The sequence below is a fragment of the Uloborus diversus genome, chromosome 5 (genome assembly GCF_026930045.1).
Source record: "Uloborus diversus isolate 005 chromosome 5, Udiv.v.3.1, whole genome shotgun sequence".
Lineage (NCBI taxonomy): Eukaryota > Metazoa > Arthropoda > Arachnida > Araneae > Uloboridae > Uloborus > Uloborus diversus.
This window is the reverse complement of record NC_072735.1, coordinates 98,194,921-98,221,915: the sequence shown is the minus strand read 5'-3', so window position 1 is coordinate 98,221,915 and position 26,995 is coordinate 98,194,921. Positions and strand designations below refer to the sequence as shown.

The 26,995-nt window shown below is 31.8% G+C and overlaps 1 protein-coding gene across 1 annotated transcript in view; it reads right to left on the bottom strand.

Moving 5' to 3' along the window:
* Positions 1–24,457: 24,457 nt before the first annotated feature.
* Positions 24,458–26,995, bottom strand: part of LOC129222839 (importin-7-like) — a 58,956-nt gene continuing 56,418 nt past the window's right edge. The window contains exon 23 of the mRNA XM_054857390.1: positions 24,458–26,606. Coding sequence (XP_054713365.1) covers positions 26,515–26,606 — 92 coding nt within the window. The 3' untranslated portion in view covers positions 24,458–26,514. The remainder of the gene's footprint in view (positions 26,607–26,995) is intronic.

The window sequence follows — 26,995 nt, the reverse complement described above, 5'->3', positions numbered from 1 at the left end:
TTAATACTCTTTCTTTCCACAACACTCTCACATAGTTAGCTCAAGTAACTAGTGCGCGGTCTGATCATGCAAAAACTATACATTCAATAGTAGTACATCATTAAAATTTCACAATTTAGAAGAAATATTGTCGAACTTTAAGCATGGGATATTTAATCTACGAAACAAAAACTGACCGCTTAACATCACATCATAATTTTTTGGAGTTTGTTGTAATATCAACGCTAAATAACGTACATCTGTACTATTGAGTAAAAAACTGTGAGTGTTTTTTTTTTCGAGCTCTGTCACTGTTGTTGCCGGGGTGCGATATGAATATAGATTTCAATGAAATATTAATGTAAAGATTAAAAAATTTTGTTAACGATAAAAATTATTTGTTACTTACCAGTTGTATACTTGCATTAGATAATCTCCAGGTTTTGTATGAGTTTCATATCATCATCGTAAAACGAGTGTAATAGTATTACGCCTACGAAAATAATAATAATTATTATAATAATGGTAATCTACTTTTAGGGAAAGAGCGTGATATTAGTAGTTACTGCCTTTTGTTTAAAACAATGAAGTGACATCAGTGAAGAAACTTTTGGCTTGTCATTGCTGAAGAGGAAAAGTGAATACAATTTTAAAAAGAACCATCTGCTTTTCCTACATTTCAAAGCTGTTTTCCTCGGAAAAACTTTTGTATCAGTCGGTTATTAAAATGAAATAAAAATTTAAAACAAAAACACCATATTTAAATCACAACTTTGAAATTAATTATTAGGAAGTTGGTTATTTGGGGACAAAAACAAGAAAGTTAACTATGAAAATCAAGGGATGCAAGAGAATTGCATCACATACTGTCATTTGTTCGCAAGCAGTTTGTAGGTGTAAAAATTCGATTATTCACAAAATTAAAAGCAAACGAAAGTTGTTTGTTTTCTGTGCTAGACCGTAATCCACCTCATATATACACTCAGACCCGGATCTACAAATTTTGGGTCCCCCAGTAACAAAATCTGTAGGGCCTCTCCCCAGAAGCCAGCAGTGCATATTTGCAACGTTAATAAGTCTTCGTGATAGTTTTTTTTCTTCATTTCTTGGGCCGTTGGGCCCCTTCAGGACGTCCCCCCCCACCTTTACACTGTGGGTACGCAGATCCGAGCCTGAAAAAATCGACGCATCCAGAAGGAGTAGTTAGAATAAAATGAAGTTTTACATACGTAATTGCAACTTCGGATGTTATGTATACACACGCACACACACACACACACACACAAACATATATATATATATATATATATATATATATATATATATATATATATATATATATATATATATATATATATATATATATATATATATATATATATATATATTAGGGTAATCCTTATTTTTGAAATTGTAGATATTTTACGCGACGCCCTCCCCCCCCCCAATTTGTTCCATTATACAAATAAATGATGATCCTTGCAAAATTTTAAGTCAATCCATTAATATTAACTCGTGCCCCCTAGGGCATGAGTTAATATTTTTTGAATTTCGAAGAAAAAATTGCGGATTTTCTCATTTTTATGTAAAAATATTTTTACGTTTCATATTTAAAATAGTTTTGAACCTTAATAGATGTTGCTACTTCCAGACCAACCATTCTCTCACTTTCATTCTGTAAAATTTTACATGTTACAGAGGATACATGTACACCAATGGTCTTGGGTCAGGCATACCGCTATTCTGTGCTAATTTCAAAGCAAGCGGCAGGGGAACATTTCTTTCCACCAAGATGGGCACAAGGATTTCTAAAGGCCATTAATGAATGGCCTAGGCCATTGATGAATGATCTTTGGCAACAACAAATTGCCTTCTCCAGGCTTTGGGGTGTTGATTTACAAAACTTCCTGTGTATTTAATAGGTGTGGCAATTAGGGTCGCTAGGTTTCAATGCTATAAATATAAGTAATTGCAATTATATTTTAATTCGTTGTTCTTTAGTTATAAATGTACTTAAATGTGTATGCAATTTTTCATTCTTAAAATAGAAATTTTGAAAAATCCTCGATTACTCTAACATAAAAATATATTGTATTTTCCATATCTAAAATATAAAATTAAAAAAATTCCAGACTGGAATGATGTAAAAATCTCTACTTTAAATTAATTTTCTTCTATTTCAGTACATAGTCCTTTATTATCATCAAATTTTTCTTGCATTCACCGATATGGGTATCTATCCTAACCTGTTGAACCTTTTTTCTATATCTGGTCTACCACAACGCAAAAAAGCTTGACAACTATTGATATCTGCTCGCTTTTCATCACTGTTAGACAAATGCCGTATTAGGGACAAAGAAGCTGTTCATTTATTAACAGCCTATGTAGATGCAGTAAATTTAAATCCAAATGATTTTGTGATCAATCGTATCCTTTAAGAGAGCAAGAGAAAATCTTCGAGAGGTAAAATCAAATTTCATGAATTTAAATTCTAAAACTTTTAGTTATTCATCGGGATACAAAGCTGCATCCAGATGTAACTGGAAAAAAAAAAAAAAAAAAACGCCTATGGGCTTACCGTGATAGTTTCAAATCCCAATGTTGAACAGCTACTCGAAATTCCTGATACAACGGCTTACAATACCGGTTTTATAAATTGTGCATGTAATTTTTAGAGCAAAAACTGAACGGTGATATATTACATTTGGATTACCATCATCATGCACTTGAAATCGCACTGCAGAGTGTGTCTTTAAAGACGTTCTTGCCTTTTTTAGTTCTAGACCCGATACTCCATTATTTAAGTGCTTCAAAATTTTGTGAAAGAATCTCCATCATTCAGAACTTCATTTCAATCAAGTACATATACCACTTAAATTCTAAAAGACCAATTGATGACACATTATTGTTCATAAAAAACGGAATTGAAAAAGATTACACAGAATTCTCATAACTTGTAATAATATTTCCTGGTGAAGTCCCTCCTACAGGGATATGTTTTCGGCAACCTGGAGCTTATCCCTGAGCCAGATGGCTGGCAAAAGGAATTTATTCTTTGAAAATTTATATATATAGGAAACAATTTCAACTAACCTTACATGAAGAGAAAGTCCGTAAGTGATGTATAAAGATATGGTTGTTCGCAGCAATCCAATCTAGGTTCCTTTAAATAATATAATGTGTCTAAAAAAACTAGCAGCGTACGAAATGATGACAAACATGCAGCAGAATCAGTGATTGGGAAATTCATAAATCACTTATGGTATTTAGGGGATGAACTAGTAGTCCATCCTTCGTCCATAATGGATGAAGGAATCAACTTTGAAGATAGGAAAAGACTACTTCAAAAAATGCTTGCTGATAAGGAAGACGTGTATGATGACTGTATAAAAATTTCAGATAACAGTAGATGATTTGGAATACTTTCTTAGTAAAGATCTTCCTCTTTACAGAACCACTTACAAGTTAATAAAACTGTTTGATAAGTTACAAACACCAAAATATTTTCCTATTTGATCCTGATTCATGGCTAAATGAAGGAAGCTATTTAAAGGGAAGAGATATTGTTAAAATGCTGAAAGTTCTGAATGATACAACTGAAAGAGGAGCAAAATTAATCGAAGACTTTCACAATCAATTTACCAAATATGAGGCACAAAAGCAAATTATTTTACAGACAGTCCAAGGCTATCGGGAAAAAATGCACACGATTGAGACACATTGAGAAAAGCGTACGGTTAAGGTAAAGTTTCTAAAGCACTAAAATCTTTAGATCATAAGTAATTAAAAAGATTAATTTTAGTGCTACTTCATTGGAAAAATATTTTGCAAACCAAAGAGAAATGATGTACGGGGTCTGAAATAAAAACTCGAAGATTTGTGGGAATATTATCAAAAGTGTTAAAGTTCAACGACCTAGGGGCACGTGTTATTATTGACTGATCGAGTATAAATTTTGCGCAGATTACTTTTTATTAGTGTCACAAAACTAGGGTGCGTCACTTGTTTAATTCCGAAAATAAAATTCCCCATATAAATAAGGACCACCCTAATATATATATATATATATATATATATATATATATATATATATATATATATATATATATATATATATATATATATATATATATATATATATATATATATATATATATATATATATATATATATATATATATATATATATATATATATATATATATACACAGGTGTCCCGTTTTAACCTGCAAGACCTTTATTTTCGCAACCGTTAGCTCTAGATGTACACTTCCAATTACAAAAATGTTTAAAATCAGATGCAGAGTTAAGATATTGAAAGTTTGAATCAAAAATAAAAATGAGTCAAAAAAAATTTAGCTTTTTATAAGGGCCCTAAGTCCCCTAACTAATATTTAGAGAAATAATCTCCATTAAAACAGGCACATAGCTAGAACTTTGTTGAGGGGGGGGGGGAAGTCCAAGGTTGCACGAACTTCAAAAGAGGAGGCATGCTGAAGCAGAATTAGTAGCTCATATTTACGTTAATTAAATAATTGAAATTGATAGAGCAATTAGTTAAAATTAGTTGAGTAAAATTTTATATTAATTGGCAAAGAAATTATTGTCAGTTTATAAAATTAACATTAAATTAAAAGTTATCTCATCAAAAGTTTCCAAACATGGATAGAAAAATTCCATTACATAACTTTCTTCTGTTCTGATGCTTTGAAAATGAGTGATATAGTTCCTATTAATAAAAAGTTCACAATGAAAGAAAATCGGAAAACGAAAACTGTGCTAGGGATTACTTGGAAAATGCAGGTGATAATTTAATAAAATATTAAAGCTTTGTAATTTATTTCGACAAAATATGTACAAGTCATTTTATTTGAAAAAATAAAGAAATCTATATCTATCGAGTCAATGTATAAATGTATGAATGCTATATAACGGAATTCCGCCACCCTGTTCGATTTGAACAAGATTTCTGGCAAAATTCAACCACCCTCTCGACGAAAATATTAGCAAGGTTTCATTTAAAAAACTTGAACTAGTTCTTTATTTATTTACGTTTATAACATTCTCTTGATAATACGAAATTGAATGAAATTTCTAATTTTATCCGTTTTCTAATTATCATTTTTAACCATCATTTAAAAGCTTGAACAAACTATTAACTCTTCGAGGGACGGAGACTTCCTTTGCTGCAATCATTTAAAAAAAAGACATATTACCGGTTTTTTTAATCTTTATTATTATTTTTTTGAACGAATTGGTAAAATAAGCTATCTTAGGATCCGTGATGGTATTTTTTTTTTAAAAGGGGCTTCGTTAGAGGCTTTAGCCTTTTCGGCCCCACTGCGAACCAGTGGTATGGCATCTAGTCTTTCATATGCTACCATTAAGGCGCGGATGTGACTGGCACAGGAAATTTTGACGCCGAGTTTCCACCAGATGGAGACACTTGAGCTCTCTGCGATGCCAAACTGCACTAGGGGTTTAATTTTGTCAAGATAAACGATTACCTGAGAGATCTACCTGCCGAGTAATGGAATGTATAATGAATGAAATTAAGCATCTATGTATTTTTATTTTAACAACATTTTGGAAAAATGCAAATGATTGCTTTTTATAAATGTTTTTTTATAAGCTCATGAATGATTTGAACATTATTGGCAATTTTCCTCTGATGTTTTCAATTTGATGCTTCATTTAAAAGATCAAGAGGAGGCATTGCACCCACCTATCTCACCACCAAACACGAGTTCTGTTTATTCTGCTGATACAAAACAAATTCTGCACAAATTAGTCTTTTTCAAATTAAAAAATATACTGTAATGGCAATATGCTCTGTTACAAACTATCGTGACAATATTTGATTATAACCCGGTTACTTTACTGTTTTTATTAGTAGTAAGCAAGTGTCAAACTCGAAAATTTCATAATTTGGAGTCAAACGTCAAATTTTGATCATTAAGGTAGTCTTCGTCCCGTTTGCGATAATACAGCAGCATCAAATTAGATACATTTTCAACAATATATATGGATAAAGCTAGTCAATTTTTGGAAACAAAACTTATAGGTTTTTTATAGCCTCAGTTTGCAAATTTTTTGCTCCTCAGTCATCAGATATTCCAAAACCTAAAGACAATCTTTTGTAATTGTGGTTAAAAATCCAGTAATGATTTAAATCATCTTCCAAAATTAATATAACAATAATAACATTTCTGATTTTTTCATTTTCAAATTGGTATAGCTTCCATTCTAGGAGCAATTTTGTAATCATCCTGTATTCTGGAAAGCATATCATATTTTATAACGTAGGTAATGACTTTTTTTTTCTTTCTTTTATGTGATGTTAGTAAAATATATTCTACTGCAAGAAATAGCAAATAAATTTAACTTGAAGAAATTAAGAATTAAAAAAAAAAAAAAAAATATATATATATATATATATATATATATATATATATATATATATATATATATATATATATATATATATATATATATATATATATATATATATATATATGTATATATATATATATATATATATATATATATATATATATATATATATATATATATATATATATATATATATATATATATATATATATATATATATATATATATATATATATGTATATATATATAGAAGTGAAAAACAAGAAATTTTACCTTGCATTCACCTTTTTTTTTTTTTTAAATTATTTGCTTGTAACGCAGTAAATAGCAGAAATTTTCACCTAGTAATTTATAGTTAAATGCACATGTCCGTTTTTGTTACTTATAATGCTACCTTCGCAATTTACTAATGATGGATGCATACATGCTAACTAAATAATTCCTCAGTACAAAGGCGGTAAATAACAATCTGAAAATTTATTCCAATGAAGCAAATACAAATATGCTTCTACTTGAAAAACGGAACAACATCGAAGAAAGATTTTTTTTCTTCGGTTAAAAATGACTAACGGTTCTTCTCTTGGAACCATAGACTCACAATTCATTAAGATTTAAAAGTACGAATTTCAAATAATTACTTTTAAATTACATGTGTTAATATGGCCGAACTTGCAATTTCATAAACTGATCACAGTAAAATATTCAAGTAGTTTTCAATTTCATTTTTCGCTTTATAAAATTTTGATACAGCGAAAAGTAATTTCGTTGCGTCAACTTCAAATTTTATTTATTCACTTATTTTACCGTCAAACACAAATTCTTTTGAGCATTTAATATGTTTCATGGCCATGTTTAAATATTGGGTGGAAAAACATCCGTAAAATATCTAGTTTGTTTCTCAGAAAGGAGAGAGAAGTTTCTCAATGTTATTTTGGCTTCTGGGGACATAAGTAATCCATTATTGTTAAAAATAAACTAAAAGTTTAAATAAGATTATTAATCAAAATATAAAATGAATCTGAAATGAATCATTCCGAAAATATAAAGAGAAAAAATAAATTAATTAATAATTAATGTTCATTTTTTCTCATCCTCAAAAACACGAAATGTGCAGAACTTCTTTTTCGTTGTTGTCTGAACTTAGTTTTAAAATGGGAAAACACATTAAAACTTAAAATTGCTCGTATTGTTAAGAAAACTTTAAAAGGGAACTACAACTTACCTAGTTTGTGTAAACTTAATTTTCTTCTGATTACAATTTTGTTCTAGATATGTTTCCTATAAGTGTGTGGTAGAAAAAAACTGTTAAAACAGAAAATAATAGGAATTTCAATTACTGATTCACCAGGGGATGCACCCCACTCTGGTTGTCCTTCGTGCAGCATGTATCTAGGAAATCAAGTCCAAATGGGGAAAACAGTCAAAAAAAAAAAAAGAGAAAGAAAGAAAGAAAATTACGTCAATGGAGACTGGGGTACAGCGAAAGTGACAATGAATGTTCGTTTTCAATTACTTTGCCGATGGCAATCTGGTGAACCAAAGGAAGGGGCCAAATTTCAAGGTCACAACCCAGTTGGGTTGAAAGAAGAAATGGAAATTCGTCGTTTTAGGACGGAGTATAGTAGAGGGGCTATGGTAGAAAATATAGCCAGAAACTGCATTTTGTGATAAAATCATGAAAGTTGGCATGCATGTAGACAATGTACTAACAAACATTTTTGGAAGGGGAGACAATTCAAAATCCCCCCAACCCCCCCCCCCCCCCTGGCAGCCATTTTTGGTCAAAAATCCAAAACTACTTTTATTTTTTATTTTTTGAAAACTACCCACTGTATTTTCTTTTGGGAGTTCTATTATGCTTACTGAAGCGTAAAATATCATCAAAATATCTCTAAACCTCCTAATTTTAAAATCAATTTTAAAAATTTGATTTTTTTTAAACAAAACTTTAACAAATCAAAGTCTTTAACATTTCTTGAGGGGTCGTTTGAGAAATGTTTTTTATGCATTTTAAAGCACTGTGCTAAGGAAAATCAATTCATTTACAGTAGAACCCAATAATCCGAAACCCAGAAATACGAAACATCAGAAAATCCGAACCTATGTTTTAAAGTTTACTAATAAAAATTGATTACAAAACTAAGAATAAAACTAGAAATTAAAAACCATAAACAAAGCTAGTAATTTTTCAAAACTTGAAACAAACATTTGAATTATTGTTTAAGAATAAATACATCACTTTGATTAGTTAAAACAAAATCAATTTTCATTATCGGCGAAAAAAAAAAAAAAAAACTTTAAACACTTGGAAATGAAGCAATTTTTTGGAAGTTTCACTCACATTCTGCAGTTTTATCAGTCATATGTGCACTTGAAATAAGGGGGGAGGGTGCACGGACGTTGTCTTTACAGAACTCCAATCTTTATTATTATTAAACACTTTAAAACAAGTTTCAAGTTTTTTCTCATTAGACGATTTGAGGCGTTTGTTCTATGTTTTAAACGACGTAGAGGAAGAAATATTTAATTAATACAGTAAGAAGTTTATTACTATGCTAATAAAGCTAGCAATATTTTTACTATTAATAAAATTGTTATTTATTGAAATGTAATTCACTGTTACAAAAACTACAACTAAATTGCAATACAAATCTGATTAAGTGATACATACGATTATATAGAAGACAATATAAAACGTTTGAATTTACAAGTTATTTACACAAGTACATAAAATTTTTCATTGCAGTATTTACACATATGTGTTTAGATAAGTCCATTTTTGAAGCATCCACAAGTTATTTAAGAGCAGTTTTTTTTTTACACTCGCATAATGTAAATTCGCTTTCAGCAAGAACTTGAAACTTCAGGCAAACTAAAACAAATAAGAACATGCTTTTCATCAGTTACTGTAAAACCCCAATCATAAATTGAAGTTAAGACTAAATTTTTGGACATACTGCCCCACTGATGTCCAACTTGATAAGCACCTAAATAACTTGCCTTAGGGCTTCAACTGTGGGTGGTAAGTTATTTATTGATCATTGTTCGCTGGTGGAACAAATTTCCAGCTTCATTTATGGACGGCAGGTTGCATGCAGACGAGTAGTAGCAAAGATTAATGAATCACTAAAATATTTGAAATTTTTAATTAGGTGTGCATTTTTTTAGGTTATGATATATATATATATATATAAGAAAATACACCAATAACATCAGGGTAGTCTTTTCATCATTTCCAATTCGTCACTTTTTTCCAACGTGCAAGAAAAGAGGTAACCATGAGAGTTCCGCTGAGAATGAGTGGAATTCTCTTAGAACAACTGATTTTGGATGACTGAATTTGTACACTAAGTCTTGGACAAGTATAAGTCGAAAGTGTTTTCCAGCTCCAAAATCTTCTTTATCCACTTTTTGTAAAGCTGATGGAAGCAACGTTGTCAACAGTTCCAACGAATATGCTCATGTGTCCTCTTATTGCAGGATGCAAAACATGAAAGAAGATCCAGAAATGAGCTTCCTAGTGATTTTTTGGCATTAGAGATGTCAAAATCATATCATCTTCATCGAATATCATGTCAAATGTGAATATCATGTCATCGAATATCATGTCATCGAATCATGTCATCGAATATCATGTCATTGAATATCATGTCATCGAATATCATGTCAATATAATATATCATTTTCATCGAATAACGATGAAAATCACCGTCACATCATTAAGAGCAAACATAAGATCATATAGCTAGTGCAATCATGGAAAACAATTCTGTCTTATCTGCGTTTCGTAGAAACTGAACCAGTTTTTAGAAAGCAAACCATTTTCTCTAAAATGATATCTTTCTCTTATTCCTCTTATATGTCTTACTTGTTGTATCCTGAAAAGAATGCAGATACTCCACCGAAAATTTTTCTGTGCTAGGTCGTTCTTTGTGAACGATGAAAGAACCATCATTGACAATGGCGTCACAATGTATCTCCATTGCACTTATTTTTATATAAATTAGCATTCATCATTTGTATCTTCATCATCCCATCTTAACTCGTTTTCTTCTTCTCTCGAGTTGTTTTCATAGGAATACTATAATTTAACTCATTGAGCAGGAATGTTATTGACCAGACTTATTTCCCGTTCAAAGAGCTCCATTTATTAAAATCGATGGAGGGTGAGGTTGATTTTCATAGAGGAGAAATTCAACTAGGTTGAAATTTACGGTATTGCAAATAATGAAACGCTTTGAAAACGAATCTGTACCGGTTTTTAATCTTTTCAGTATAAGAGCAGACTTACCGATTTTTCTGGAAAAATGAAATGCTGTTATTGTTTTTCTACCCGTGAACATAAAGTGACTTTTCAGTCACAACTCTTTTCTCTATAAATTTCTTGCAGTGCTTTTTTTTTCTCAAATTGCCAAATCTTCATCAATTGCTCCACATATTCTTCGTCTACTGCTACATTCGTCTCCAATGAGAACAATTCTTTCGATGACTCTCTAAAAATGGATTCTCATGTTTAGCTATTTCTTTTCAAGACCTTTCTTGAAAACATGCTTTGAACTTTTCTTCATTGCGCATATACAACGTTTCTTTAAATCAGCAGAGGTAAATTTTTCAAACTGTGTAATTAAATCGATAATTTGAAGACCAGCCAACGTTCATCTTCTTAACGCAATTGGATCTGTGAAAGACCAATAGCCCCACCATCACCTTTCACTATCGCATTGTTTTGCTAAGCATGGTCCGATCCAATTACAGAAAACACGTTCATTGTCTTTTTTACAACAAACGTTCCTTTTTCAAAGGCTTTGTGTACGTCTGGAAGGTTTGTGGGTTAAAGAAAAAGATTTTGAATAAAAACTGGTAACCATCCAGCATAGTTACCAAAGTATATGTATAGCGTATAGCAATAAAATGAAAAACACACATACACACAAAATCAACACCTTCAAAGTTTCAGTAAAGATACTAAAGTTGGTTGAAATCTATGATCTAATAAACTTTAATTTTAAAAGCACAAGCTTTAATACGGTACTATCTTCAAATTCAGAAACCTGTAATTCTGTTATGGAGCGGGGGGGGGGGGGGAGAATTCACTTACTTCAGGGAACTCACAATTTAAAAATAACAATTTCTTTTTTTAAAACCACTTTTTGTGAAGTTATTTCTGAAATTAGACTTTTTTGGAGTTTTAAACAGTAAATAATGTAATAGACATCCATGGAATGACACAACCAACGATTTAAAAAATTATAATAACGAAAATTTTAAAAGAATCGCCGTTTTTGATTTTTGACCAAAAATGGCCGCTATGGGGTTTTGAGGGAGGATTTTGGAATGCCTCCCCTTCCTAAAATTTTTGTTTTTACAATGTATACAAGCATGCCAAGTTTCATAATTTTATCACAATTTGCAATTTCTTCCCCCGTAGCCCCCCGACTAGTACGCGACACAGCAAAAGACAGGCGGCAAGACGGAACTGCAGTTATTGCATGAGGTTCTCGTGTTCTGAATTGACTCGGACGCGAGAATATTGCAGATTAATGGGAATATTTAAGGGGGAAAATACCGGGTTTCATAAAATTTTTCTCTTTTGAAAATTTTTCGTTAACGTGAGGTGCAACAACTGACAAAAAGCAGACAGTGGTCTTTTGGGAAGGGGGTGGGGGTGTGCGGACCCCATGACACCTCCCTCCTTGATTAAAAACTATTACTGACACAAAAACTTGACATTTGTGCGACCAAAACTCATGGAGATATTCCAGTTCAAAGTTTTAAAGGTCCCTATAGAAGATGAGATTGAAACTTGTCCCCCTTTCAGAAAAATTACAGGTGTCGAAGAAAAAAGAAAGAAAAAAACGAAGTATTTTTATATTTTTCACTGCTATTCAAAAATAAATGTAAATGTTATGCCGTAATACGTAAAAACACACTAACTAAACCTCAAACAATTTGAAAAACCATACTCTATGCACACATAATAACTTTAAACACTAGTTATAACCGCTATATTTTCCCCCAAAAGGTGTTACTGACGGCGGGTGAGAAGTAGGGTAAATCACAAAACGCTGCGTTTCATATCTCGGTGAACATTGCTCGTACTAACTTCAAACTTTTTGTGTTGGAATTATTTTTCAATGGAGATTATTTCCTAATTATAAGTTAGTTAGTTGTGTTGGAATTGTTTTTCAATTTATTATTTCCCTAAATATAAGTTAAGGGACCTGTGGTCCGTATAAAAAGTTAAATTTTGTATTTCTTTGACTATTGATTTTATTTTTCTTCAAACTTTCAGAATCTTAACTCTGCATCTGATTCTGAACATTTTTGCAATTGAAAGTATACATCTAGGACTAACGGTTGCGAAAATAAAGGTCTTGCAGGTTAAAACTCAACACCCTGGGGGGGGGGGGGAGGTGCAGCGTTATTCCTAGTTGAATTCATCCAATTTCAAAAATGGTCAAAATTAAGTTGCAGCTTGTATATCTGTTGGTTTTTGTTACAACCGCTTATTCAAAGAATGGTGAGAGGTGTGGTGTTTTAAAGGTATATCCGGTAAAAAAAAAAAAAAAAAAAAAAAAATAGTATCCCATGTGTGCACTACATGACGCCTTTTTTAATGTTAACTTTTTCAACAAAAAGAGTTAAACAAAAAGCTTATTTTGGAGCAATTTCCAGAAATTTCGGAGAGGGATTGAACCACCTCCTCCGTGCACACGGCCCTGATTCGAAGAAAAAAAATCTAGCATTTGTACCACAAATATTTACCGAGATAAGAACCTTTTGTGACATAGTACCACTTTACTTTATTTGCGCAGTCGCTCGCACCATGTTTGGGGAAAAATAGCGATTAACAAGGATTTAAAAGTACATGTGACTGTGCACAGGGGTGCCCATCCTTCCAAGCTCCAATGGCGCAAATCCCCCCCCCCAAATTTTCTGGCTTTCGAATCGGGTTAAAGAGAACAGTTTTTAGTGTTTAATTTCCAGTCAAATTCACGGGGGGGGGGGGGGGGGGGAGCGCTGACAAATACCATTTGATTACTGTTGGATTGTTGACCCACCTTGCTTTTCCAAATTTTACAACGTGGAGCTTGAGTAAACAAGTTTTGGGTATGTACCTCTGAATTTCGCTACGTCTTTTTTTTTAAACGTATGAATAATTACAGGGTGAGGGGATTCAACTTTCTGGCTTGAGATGGAGTAATTACTGGAATTATACAATATGAATTTTATTTTTTTGTCACTTAGGTAGGGAGGCCAGGGGTTTCTCCCCAAAATTTTTTCGAAATCGTAGTTTTAAAACCACAGTTTTCGACGATCTCTGGTGATGTTAGGGGGATAAACGGTTTGGTGGCCCCTTCCCGGTAATCTTTCAGTATTGAAACTTTAAAAGTGCAATTGTAGATAGTCTAACGTTGTGTTAAGGAGGGCTCTCCTTTGTTTTCAAAATTGTAGTTCTAAAAACGCAGTTTTAGACTATCTGTGATAACGTTAGGGAAAAAAGAGATCCTATAGGGCTCGCCCCAGGGAAATTTTCAAAATTCAAATCTTAAAACGCTATCTGTTGTTGGAAGAAAAGCAGTTTTCTAAAACTGAAGCTCTAAAATTGATATTGTAGTCGACCTTTGTGACGTTAAGAAAAATATCTTTCGGAAGCTCTCCCAGAATTTTCGCAAAATTGAAGCCTTGAAAACCAAATTTAAGACGATTTTCCAAGAATTTTGACAAGAGTGTTGCGGGGGGGGGGGGAGCTAGAGTGGCACTCTACTTACATTTTCGAAATTGTAGCTTTAAAAACGCACTTTTTAATGGATCTTGATAATATTAGTGGAAGGTGAATTTCGGTGCCATTCCCCCGGCAATTTTTTGAAATTGATACACCAAATACGCAATTCTAGGCTTGTCTTTTCGTGTTGAGGAACCCCATTCCTTAACACGATCAAAGACAAGCCTAGAATTGGCTTTCTTTCGGGCTATCTCCTATAAATTTTTCAAAATTGCAGTTCTCGAAACGCAGTTTTAGGTGACTCTTGTTGACAGAGAGACTATTATTCTGGCGTTACAGTGAAGGCGCTCTCCTGGAAGTTTCCAAAATTGATGTCGCATATAAAAAAAAAAAAAAAAAAAAAAGGATCACACTCACCGTGACAGATATTTTTCGGAAATCCTCAAAAATGGATTCAGCAATTCAGTAACATCGAAAATCAAAACTCGAGAACTTTAACGAATCAAATATCCTTCTATACATGTCAGACATAGAAGAAAGTAAATATGATTTACGAAAAATAATTTAAACACCTTAAGAACAGACTGTTCTACGTCCATCAGCGAAAACCAACATCACTGAAAGTTTTAACAAAAATCATCTAATGATAAATTGAAACAATCAGTTTAAAAATGGTAGAGAAGATGGGAATAAAGTGAAAGGAAAAAATCTTTATAAGCTTACGCTAGTTAATAGATTCTCTTATATTTTTTTCAGTTTTATTCATTTTTCACTTTTAACAAAGTAAAATGTTTAAAGCTACAAAAAAGTTTTTAGTTTTAAATATCAATAATATGGAATTGGTGTCCACTCTTCTGAATAATTGGGAGGGGGGGGGGAAGAGTAACACCTCTTACAACGGCTCTCAACGATGTTCATTCTGCCGTGCTAAACAAAAAGTCATATCTACACTTTTTACCAAAATGGAGTTATGGTCACATTTTTCATACAATAGAATGTTACATTTGGTTATTAGCAATAATTGGTAATATTAGAAAAAATCTGAAAAAGTTGCATCTGAATCAGATACACGCAGGCGCAAAACTTAAATTTGAAATTTCTCATTTGGAACTCACTACAGATACTACTTTTGCCCTCAGCATGGCAGCATCAATAAAACTTGAGGACTCTAGGATAAGTTGCGTTTACAAACTTGGAGAAAAACCATAAATAATACAAGACCAGTTAAAAGTGCAAATATTCGTACAGAATATGGAAGGTCTGGGGGCTCTCTCCCGGAAAATTTTTGAAATTATAGCTCCAATAACTCATTTTTACATTATTTTAAGATGATCTTCTACGATGTTTGTGGGCGGGAGAATTTGAAGAATTCCCCATGAAGATTTTCGAAACTAGAGTTTTAAATGCGCATATTTAAGCTAACTTTGGATACTCTTGGAGAAGGGATAGCAATGTTAGATGGAGAAGAGGTTTGAGGACTCTCCTGGAGAAATTTTGCGAAGTTGTAGGTCCAAAAATGCAGCTTTAAACGGTTTTTGGTGATCATAACGGAAGGAGAGATTCGGAGTCTTTGCATAAGTTAAGGGCAGAGAAGGGGGGGGGGGGGGCGCTTTCCCGGCCAATTTTTGAAATTGATGTTTTGGAAGCGCTATTGTTAGATCACTAATTATGTTAAGGATAGGATGGTTGTCATTGGAAATTCTTGATAATTTCAACTCTAAAAACGCAGTTTTAGTCTATTTTTTACAATGTTAATGAGAGCAAAAATCCGATGCCCCCCAGGAAGTTTTTTAATTTGTTGTCTTAAAAATGCATTCTAGATGACCTTTGGTAATGTTTGGGAGTGAAGAGGTTCAGGGGTGCTCCCCAGGAAATTTTTCTAAATTGAAATCTAAAAATATGGTTGTAGGTCTTCTTTGATAACGTCAAGAAAACCGACAATTTTTGAAACTGTAGCTTTATATTAGTCAACTTTTAATGACGTGAAGGGGAGGAGTTTTCGGGAGATCTCCTCTGATTTTTTTTCGAGAAATTGAAGCCCATAAAACAAAATTTAAGACGACTTTTAATAATGTTGGCGAGCGCGTTGGGGACGCTCCAACGAAAAATGTTCAGATTTAGGTTTTAAAATGCAGCTTTGAAGCGATCTTTGGTAATGTTAAATAGTTTTTTGGTTTTTCCATTGTGAACTTTTAATTTTCAAGCCTAATGTTTGTACTTGTTTGAAGTTAAAGCGCTTGGGATTCATTAAAATAATCCTTTAACATTTTGGACTAATGTGGTACTTTTCAGTGAAACCGTCTTTTTTCCCCCAACTTTGTTTTACTTTAAACATCATTCCTTTAGAATCTCTGGATAAAGTTTTGGTTTATTTTCGTTTTGTACATTCAAACACTAAAAACTGCTAGTGTAACTACATGCAATAAAGCAGACCTCCCGGTGATCACGTCCAGAGACTGCAGTTTCGTTCTTGTTAGAACTCCTCAGTCTGGAATAGTGAATAACCGATCAGTAGGCAGACTTCATTTCATTAAAGCCGAGAGCGCCAACAAACTGGAAGATAAAGTAAATTTATCTCACCAGCGAGTGTCCGCAGCATGGTGCAGTAAAACTCGCAAATTGAAGGCAAAGCTTGTAAATGAAGGTTAGCTCGGTTATTCACTATTCCAGACTGATGTGTTCTAATGAGAACAAACTGCAGTCTCTGGATATGATAACCAGTCTGTCTGCTGTATTGCATGTTGTTCTGCCTTAGACCCGCTTTAGGGTCTGTAATTTACTGCTAAAGGGGTGTGACTATTCATTAATATACTTTAAATTTCCCTTATTGCATTTAAACTTTTTCTATTTAAATCATTCTTTGGCGGCCCCTACGAAACTGCCGTGATTATTTATCTATTCACTTTTTATTGTATTCAGCAGAAGCTTGTTATGGGATTTTACTGTGTACTGAATACTTCGTTTCGTTAAAAAAAAAATGTTCGAAATATACATTTCAGCGGCCTTCAGTTAGGTAAATCTTATATCTTTAAACGAGCAATTCTTGTGGGTATGTATATATTTCCTATCTCGAAAACGGTTCTAACGATTTGGCTGAAATTTTGGATTTAATTGTAGTTTTGCATTCTAAGTTCATCTACATCAGTGTTTTTTCTGTAAAAACGCGATTTTTTTTTACAAAAAAGTTTTTTAATATAAAGTCTAATTGAGTTAAGCCTTGAAGTAAACTGTGAATTGACGCATCAGGCAGACGATTTGCAACCATCACAATGAAAATCTATCTCTTCTCGCTTTAAAATTTTAAACTTGCTTAGGGTTGCCAGGCTTGGCTAATATTGGCCACTTTGGCTAATTTCAAACACACTTGGCTGAAAACAAATTCAAAGGCATTATGTAAGTCGATGTAAGGTTTTTTCTTTTAAAAGTGAAACTATTGCTTGACCGTCCAATTTTATTTTATTTACTTATTTTCTTTTTACACTTCAAATAGTTTAACATGTTTTTGAAATCACACAACTAAATTTTATTTCGAAGAAACATACGTCTTGAGACTTGAGTTTTGTTAAGACAGTTGTTATCATTTGTTAGAATGGTTTGTGGATCATCAGTTTTGATGGATATCATGCTGTATGTAGCATTTTCTGGCGTAAAGTGACCAACTACACTAAAAGTACTTAGGGTAACAACGCCAGTAATTGGCACTTTAAGAGTTTGACCTTAAACTTACCTCTGTTTTCATTTCTTAGAAAAGAAATATTTACTTGTAAATATTTTTGTATCTAAGAATGCACATCTGTGCATCTATTTAGCTCACTAAAAGCAAAAATCTTTGAATAGATATTTTTGTAAAAATACATGTTTAAAAAATTACCAAAATCACAAGTAATTGGCACATGATACCCCAGTGTATGACACCTTGTGATCCAGTGATTGGCACATGTTAATAAAACTGGGAAATCAATTCATTTTTCACTTCTAGATTACATACAAATTTCATCATCATAAGAAACAAAATTAATGTTAATTTAAAGTAGGTAATTCTATATAAATTAATGTTAAATCACTCATCTTGACGTGAAAAACGTATTTTAGAGAAATAAAAATTTGGAATGTTACATGGAAAAAAATATTGAGATTATTGCTGTTTCATCAGTCGGCATGCAGTTTTGATTTTACGAATTATAGCTGTTTTCAGATAAAAAGGAACATTAACATAATGATTCAAAGGAACCATAAAAAATAGAACAGATCTCTACAATCGCAATATCTGACTGTGATGGCCAAACATATTTGTTTTTCATTGTTTCTTTTAAAATTTAACAGTAGATTCTGGAGGATTCATATGAATAGTAGAACCCATATGATATTGTTGCTGCAAAAGTATCAGAAATCAAACTTGTGACACATTGCACAACGCATTAGGTATTATAAGCCAATGTGCTAATTACTGGGGACTAGCAAAACTGAAGCACCACTAAATGGCACCCACTATTTCTTCAAAAACCCAAAAAGAGACAAAATTTTATTTCTATCCACTTAAAGTAACATCTTTCAATATAACAAAACTTTTGAAAACTAAAATTTAAGATATATTTTAAGTCAGATTTTAATGGATTGATGTGCATGCTTCCCTTAAGCCAGAGAAGAATGCTTTTGCAACAAAAATGGCTGATTTGACACAAGCCACAATTGTTTCTCTTAACTATGCACTGCTACCATTTAGTAATATGAATTGAAGTTATAATATTAAAAGTAAATGTACTTTCAGTTGGCATATAGCCTTCTAATTTTAAAAGATTAGATATGAATCTCATTTTAGGCAGGGCCAGATTACTGCACAGGCCTGGGGCCCCCTTTTCCTAAGGGGCCTCAAATTACTTAAAGAATTATGCATAGCCATTACAACTATACAAAAAATACACACATTTTTAAAATAATAGTCCTCAAAATTATTGTGGACCTTGGGCCTCACTTTTAGTTAGTCGGGCTCTGATTTTAAGACATTTTTGTTGGAAGTGCCAATTATTGGTGACCTGCCAATTACTGGGGTCGTTACCCTATTCAAAAAGAAAATCTCGATTGGGATAAAATCGTGAAACTTATCATAGTATGAAAGGAAGTATTCGGTTAAAAACAGATTTCACCATAACAAAACTGGCTCCAAGGTCAAAATATTTTAATTACTGACTAGAAAATTGTACAGTGGAAACAAATGTAACAACTAAAGCAAAATGTTGATTTAATTAAATTCAGAATCTTTTTTGTTTGGTACTTTAGTGTTATAAGAAGGTCGAGTGCTTAATATTTCGTTAACGTGAAGCTTTTCAAGTATATTTGGAAAAGGATTGAACCTTAAAAAAACACGAGTTGACAAAAAATAATTCTTTTAAAGCCGATCAAGGCTAGGTCGTCCAGGTACTTATAATAAAGAGTCATAGATGTTCCTAATAATATTCAAAGGCCTAATTGCTTGATATTCGAACGTCGCACTTTCTTCTAAAATATAAAATACTTTTTAACACTGGAACTCCACAAGTTACTTTTTAATACTTCAATTTTTTACTACCGAGAAAGTTTTTTTTTTCAATCACTAAATTAAAATTGGCAGCCTTGGCTCTGCAGCCTCCCCAGGCTACGACTCTGACTATACCTTGACATGTTCATTGTCCCCTGCGAACGAGAGGCAGCTGTTACGGCTTTAGAAGGTCCTGGACAGCCCCAAAGCAGAATACTTTAGGATGTTCTGCAACGTAAAATCATTTCACCAAAATTGTTCTGAAAGTACTTTAAGCATTGTATGCGAAAAACCGTGACATTTTCCACAAATTGGGTGCCAAAAATCAAAATCGTTTCATATTGGAGTTTTTTTTTTTTTTACTGGACTGTTGCTATTTATTTGTGTGGAAGTAAGATATTTCCGGAAATATCACAGCTTTCAATCAAATGACTAATTAAAGAGCACTGAATTTGGAAAATTAGTTGATCATGAAAACTATAAAATCAAAAAAACTTTAACAAGGTGTCAAACCTAAACCGATTGAGATTCTCTAAAAAATAGTTTGTTTGATTTCTAAAATACATAGACAAAGATACAAAATTTTATAAAAATCCGAACCTAGGTGGCAACTACATTTTTTTGGTTAATTTTACATGGCATGAAGGAGCAATTAAAATAATGTTCCTAAATAAATAAACTAATAAAATAAGGAATAAAATGAGTCGAGTTCGGGTTACATATAATAAAACACTTCAAAACTTTCTAAATGATTGATATTTTCTGGATGCAAAGGAATTGAAATCTCAAACAAAACACGCAATTTCCGGCGATGGACGTGTTTCAGTGTTGGCATATTTCCAAAAAATACGTGTATGGACGAAATTGCTGTGAATGAAGATCGATCGTGAAAGTCCTACAAAGGACTTATCGAATTCAACATCGCGAGCTTTCCGCCAAATTATCGTAATTTGAAAATTTTAGATTTCCTTCTAATTTTAAGAAATCTGCAGAATTTCTACAAAATTCTATCTTGAGTTGGAAGGTATTTGTAGAAAATTTGCAGTTTCTACAGATTTTCTGCATCGTAGTTTCTGCAGATTTTCGGCACCGCGGTTGCCGCAGAATTTCTGCTTCGTGGTTTCTGTAGATTTTCTGCACCGTGGTTTCTGCACCGCCGTTTCCGCAGATTTTCTGCACCGCCATTTCCGCAGATTTTCTGCACCATGGTTTTTGCAGAAATTTCACTGAAAATTGCAGAATTTTTGCAGAAAATGTATCAGTTTTCCTCTCACATTTGAACAGAATTGTTCTGCAGCTCAGGCATCTGTTCTGCGACGTACGTCGCAAATTTAGTAGTATTCTGCTTTGGGGCTGGACAGTTATGCAACAAAATAATCTTATAGGCCGATGAATTTACCGACATACAGAAAAATATCTTATTACTCACAATATGAGTTTGTAGAGTTTTTTTTTTTGTAGCTATTACTTTTCTAGCAGCCATTTTCTTGTAAGTCGATGAGAAATGTACCGGAATATTATGATATTGCCTTAGATATTTATTTTTTTTTAAAGGAAGAAAGAAAAAAAAAGGAAGAAAGGTTTTCTTTCTATTCAGTTGAAAAATTCAATGCGGCCCACCGGGCAAATGGCCGGCTGTCCGACGGCCCCATCCGCCCCTGCTGTCAACCTTTTGAATTTCAAGCAAAGATTGAAATGAATCAAATGGTATAGTTCGAGATAGGTTAAAATATTATTGGAGCAATTCGCAACTCCAACGAACTATAGGGGGCACTGAAGTCACTGTCTAATGGCGGAATTGAAAACTAAAACAAACGCACATGGTAACGAAGAAAATGCTAAAAGTGTTGTGATTTTTGTTCGGACGTATGATTTTTTCGCTTTATTCTTTTTAAATTAATTTTCAAAGTCTTGTTGATATTCTGACCCACGTAGAAAGAAATGAGAATTCAAGAAGCATTACTAAACGTCAAACATTAATGCAAAGTACGTAGTTCATAGTTCTAAGCAGCCATTTTCACGATGTTGAATTCGATATTTATCAATTCTTGATAAAACTAAATAATAATTGTGGCCTGACAAGAATAACAATTATTGCTAGAAAATTTAATATGACATTACAAATTATTACCAAAAGAAGATGATACTTCTTTGCTTTGCTTTATCTAGCACTTGTTTTCCATTTGTAGCTGAGTTATTTCTCTTGAATTCCCGAATCGGTTAATTTAAAAATTTTCTGTTTCAATTTTTCTAATTTCTGAGTTACGATTTAATTGTGTCATGTTATGCAAATCATCAACAAAATTCTCACGGATATATGGTGGTAGTTTTCTTTTCAGTTGATTGACAATTATTTCTTTTTACTTATCGAATTCTGTAATCTTACTACCATTTTATTCAACTCATGATAAAAATTGAAAATGGTTTAACTAAAAACGCGAAATCTCGCCAAGGCTACTTTGCTCGCACAATACCAAAATTATAACCCTAAACAAATTTGGCGAAACCTTTCAGCTGAGAATAAAAGGAATAAAGTAAATTCTTTCTCGGTTAAACATTTTTCATTTTGTTCTATGATAATATATTCAAGAAAATATTTTGCATACTGTCCATTCCAACTAAATGCTGCTGTAAAATATGGTAAGTTTAATTAATTTAAGATAAAAAAAAACCCCATATTCTTACAAATTCATACAAAACAATAAAATTTTTTACCTTGTATAACGTTATCCAAGTTTGTTAATCCAGTATTTTCGCTTTTACCAATTATTAAGGAAATAATGAAAACTAACATTATTTTGAGAAGCTCGAGAATACTACTAAGTGACGAATTAATTTCTGTAGCTGAAAGCAAACTAAGACACATCGATTGCGTTACTAAATACTCAGAACAAACTGCCTGTGTTTACGTCAACAGACACACGTGGAACGCTTCATTTGCAGTTTTGTAAATCACCGCAAGGTAGCGTATTCGAGCGCTGGAGTTCCGAATAGTTTCACGAATTGGTCGCCAATTATTTTTGCCCTTTTTCAACAAAATCATTTGAAGGTAGGTGGTCAATAGCGTAAAATATTTTTATACTTGAAATTTTGGCAATTTTCGCAAAATTTCAGGCAACTTTCGTTTCCTTCTGGCAAGGCTGAAAAAAATATAGTGCGCAGAATATAACTTTATTACGAGCATTATTGAAGCTGTGTCTGTTATACAATAATGATGTATTGATATGTAGCAAAGGAGAATGGAGAGGTAAAATTGCAAGCTGCTCTGATGTGAGGTAGAAACCCCTAGTGTAAACTGAAAGTTCTTTTGGATGATGTATTAATTTTTTTGGAAAGGTTTAAAAAAAATTATTTTAAATCTCACATCCCATTGATTTTTTAAAAATATGTCTAAACACTTTTCTTCTAGTGCAAACAAATATACTTATTCAGATTTGTTTAAATACATGTGATTCATTAAAGAGTATAATATAAAAGTTCAAAAAAGTTTAGGATTATTGCTCCAAAAATTTATACCTAAATATTTTTAGAATTAGAAAGACTAGCTTATACTATGTGCTAAGTAATTAAATTTTCTAATAATTTAAATGCTTACATATTTGATATTTTCCAGTTTATAATTTACATATAAGTTCTATGTAAATCGATTCTGAATTAAGGTAATACAGCGAAGCACAGTTTATACGTTTTTGAAGGGACCGTATGAAAAAGCGTACTAATGAAAAAAACATAATAGGCATAGGTTAAAGCATTTTCTACAGGGACCAATTTAAAAAACTTATAATTGACAAAAACGTACAAAAGAGAAATGTATAAACAGTGCTTCACTGCATGTATGCTTCTTAATCTCAAATTTAGTACAATTTAACCACAATATCCAAATTTGAATCTTATGAATTATAAAAAGTGCATAAGTTTTTTTTTTAAGTAGAAACAATAACTCATTAAAGGTTACAAACATTTTCTTGTTCACTATTAGTAACTGAGAACAATATGTTTAAAACTCTATCTCGTATATTTGTATGTTGATCATATATTTGAACCAATTCTAACAACCGTATTATGAATTTATAAAACTTAACATAGAAGCAAAAATAAACCGACTCAGTTGAATTTTACAATATATGAAACATGTCTCCAAACAATATCTGAATAGTACATATCTTTAAAGCTTCAATTTTAAAGGAAAAAAAACTGAAAGATTTGTAATTGGTAGAGAAAAGAATTAATATTTATCACTCAAACAATAACAGAATAGATAAAATTAGTGACCAAAACAGGTTTTCAGTGAACCCTGTAACAGTGATGAGCCCCGCAGTCAGATGGCTGGCCATTTTGTGAGCAATCCTTTTTGTGACCAACTTTCAAACACAAAACATTTCAGTACCATTGGATATTAAACATACTTTTTCTTGAGAAAACTCACTAAAAGTGCATAACACCAGGTCTCCCCTCTTTTCACTATTTATTAAAGAAAGAAAGACAAAACATTTTACTAAAAGAAGGAAACGGGGAAAAAAGGAGATCATCTTTGTGTTTGCAAAAAATGGCTAGCCACAAATGCTGGATGCATCTTTGTGTTTGCAAAAAATGGCTAGCCACAAAGGCTGGATTCATTTACGCAGCATTGTTTAATTCAAATCTCCGGCAGTTTTTAATGTTAAAGCTGGATTTCACTTTACTTTTGAGGAGTTGATTCAGTAAAACGGCCGATTCAGTAAAACCCTTATTCAATTTCCTGTGCTCGCTGTATATCAGAAGATGAAGAAATAGAAGTATGGATTTCTTAGTATCTTGTACTTAAAAAAAAAAAAGTTTCAATGAAACTAAATTCATATAGAAGCAATTAGTTTACTTGTATACATTGATAACTAATAGTGAATATTAATATGTTAACATTTACTGATATTATAGATCAAACAAACTTGATAACATGTTTGATAAATTTTATGGAAGACTCTGAAAAGACATTTCAAGTAAACACTATAGTTATACAAAAATATTTAATGCCAGCAAATCACATTTTAACCTGTACATGCACCATATCACAAATGATTTTGCATTCTTATAACAAATATAGAGGAAAAATCACTTAATTTTCCCTACTCATGAAATAGCAATTAGTAAACTGTATGGGGAAAAAAATAAATATCACTCACGAAATTTTACACTAAAAAATGTCTTGTAAAAGAAGGAAAAAATCAGATTTTCAATGAAAGGAAAAGAACAGGAACTATTACACATTAACATACAGAATACACTGAAATATATGTTTATAAACAAAAAACTGAAATATATGTCAGAAATTAAAAAGGCAACATAGTTGATTTTACACTCAAAAATTATCACATATGTAGGTGGTGATGCAATAAATACTTGAGGCTTTTCTATAACAGAGTTCATATTGATGGGAGAAAGGAGGGTGATAGGTTTAATAACAAAGTGGATTAAAATTCAAAATTGCATAAACTTTGCATAGATTGTACAAAACAATGAAAATTATTTAAGAAATCTAAAATTTAAAAGTTTTCACCAGGTAAAATAAAGCTATGTATTTATTATTCATCAACAATATCACACAAAAATTGTGTATTTATTTACAATGTAGACTTATTGCTATATCAAGGTTCACACTCGTCATATTCTTTTGAATCACTGAACAGTTAATCATAAAAAAAAAAAAAAAAAAAAAAAAAAAAAAAAAAAACATACATACATTAAGCAAAGGAACAGTTGCAATGTATATTCTAAAATGAGTCAATTTGGCAAAACACCTAATTTAAACACAGTTTCACGAAATGTAATAACAAAAGTTTAAATAATACAATCAAACAAAAATCTTAGAGATGTATTCAAAAAATGTTTAAGGTGAGAGATGAAAATCAATCTTTTGGAAACTTGATGTACTAACTTAATGGATTGAAATGCTTAGAAATTCAAAATAAAAAGTTGGAAATAGGTTAGAAATAAATGCAAAAATAAGACAGTAAAGACTTTACAGTAAAACAATGCAATGGGTGAACTAAAGTGGAACCTTGGAAGTATACAGCAGCAAGAGCTTTAAGTTATGAATTTAATTCATGAGGTAGACATTTATAAAGAATTTCTAATAAATTTGTGGAAACTTTAAAATTTATTCAATGTTAAAAGCATGAACACATACTTTAAATTTTAGTTAAAATAAACATACAATATTGCAATACTCTATTTGCAAATGCTTAGCTGAATATTCAAACATTTCATCAGAACCAAAGCAGCCGCAGAAATCTTGAAATAAAATTTAATCACTCAAATGAAAACTTATGACTAAAGGAATATATAATTTAAGAAAAATGAACTTTCAGTTAATATTTTTTTTTTCAACCATTAAAATGAGAGAAATCTACACTGCACTCATGCTAAATTAATTGAAATAATAAGGATTGGGCATTTAAATGAAGACATAAAATTTGCATATGTTAAAAAAATCAATTTATAAGAATACACAAGAAAATTGAACTATTTTTCAAAATATTTTTTTTTTCAAATTTGAGTGCTATTATTTCCGTTAAAATGAGTAACTTGGCAGCAACTTCTTTTCCAAATCTTGTCCTTACGACAGAAAATATGTCAGTAGATGAAGATGCAGAAAAACAACAAACAACTTCAGCGTGCATACTTCAAAATGGCACATAGGCTAGACAGATGTAGGGTACTTCTATTCACTCTGCACTTCATTCTTAATCTTTGGTGTTTAACTAATGCTCTTTTCCCAATTCATTCTGCACAATTCACAAGCGATTTTTAAATTGGCTTTGCAGACAAGCAACTGCAATAGCACAGGTAAAAAACAAGTCTTGGAAGTGCAGGTGAGGAACAATTCATTTACTTTAATAGTTTAACTGCTAAGGATTCGTTTGGCTTATGAAAGTGGAGAACCACCAAAGTTAAAAGAAGTTGGAACAGTTTGATTTTGAAACACATAGCCACCACTCTTTTCTATTCTTCTGGATTCTGAAAAAGAAAAACAGAAATATCAGAACAATTATTATTCATACAATTCTTGAATTGGTTCAATTACTACTATGACAATTATTCTGAATAGTATATTCAATCTTAATACATGGCTAAGACACAAATGCAAAGTTTTTTTAGGTTTGAAGTTTCTACTGCATCGTAATAATTTACTCTTATCTTATTAAACCTCGAACACAAATATTTGTTTCAGGACATTTTTATAACACATACTCATAAAAAGGAAAATTTATACAGGTTGCAAATATCAGTTTATTACAGGAACTGATTTAATTGAGTGTAAGTGTTATCTTGAACTAAGGAGATGGCTTTTCATCCATAAGCTCATTATTTTTTGCATTGAAAAAGGCGTCCCCTGTAACGCCGAA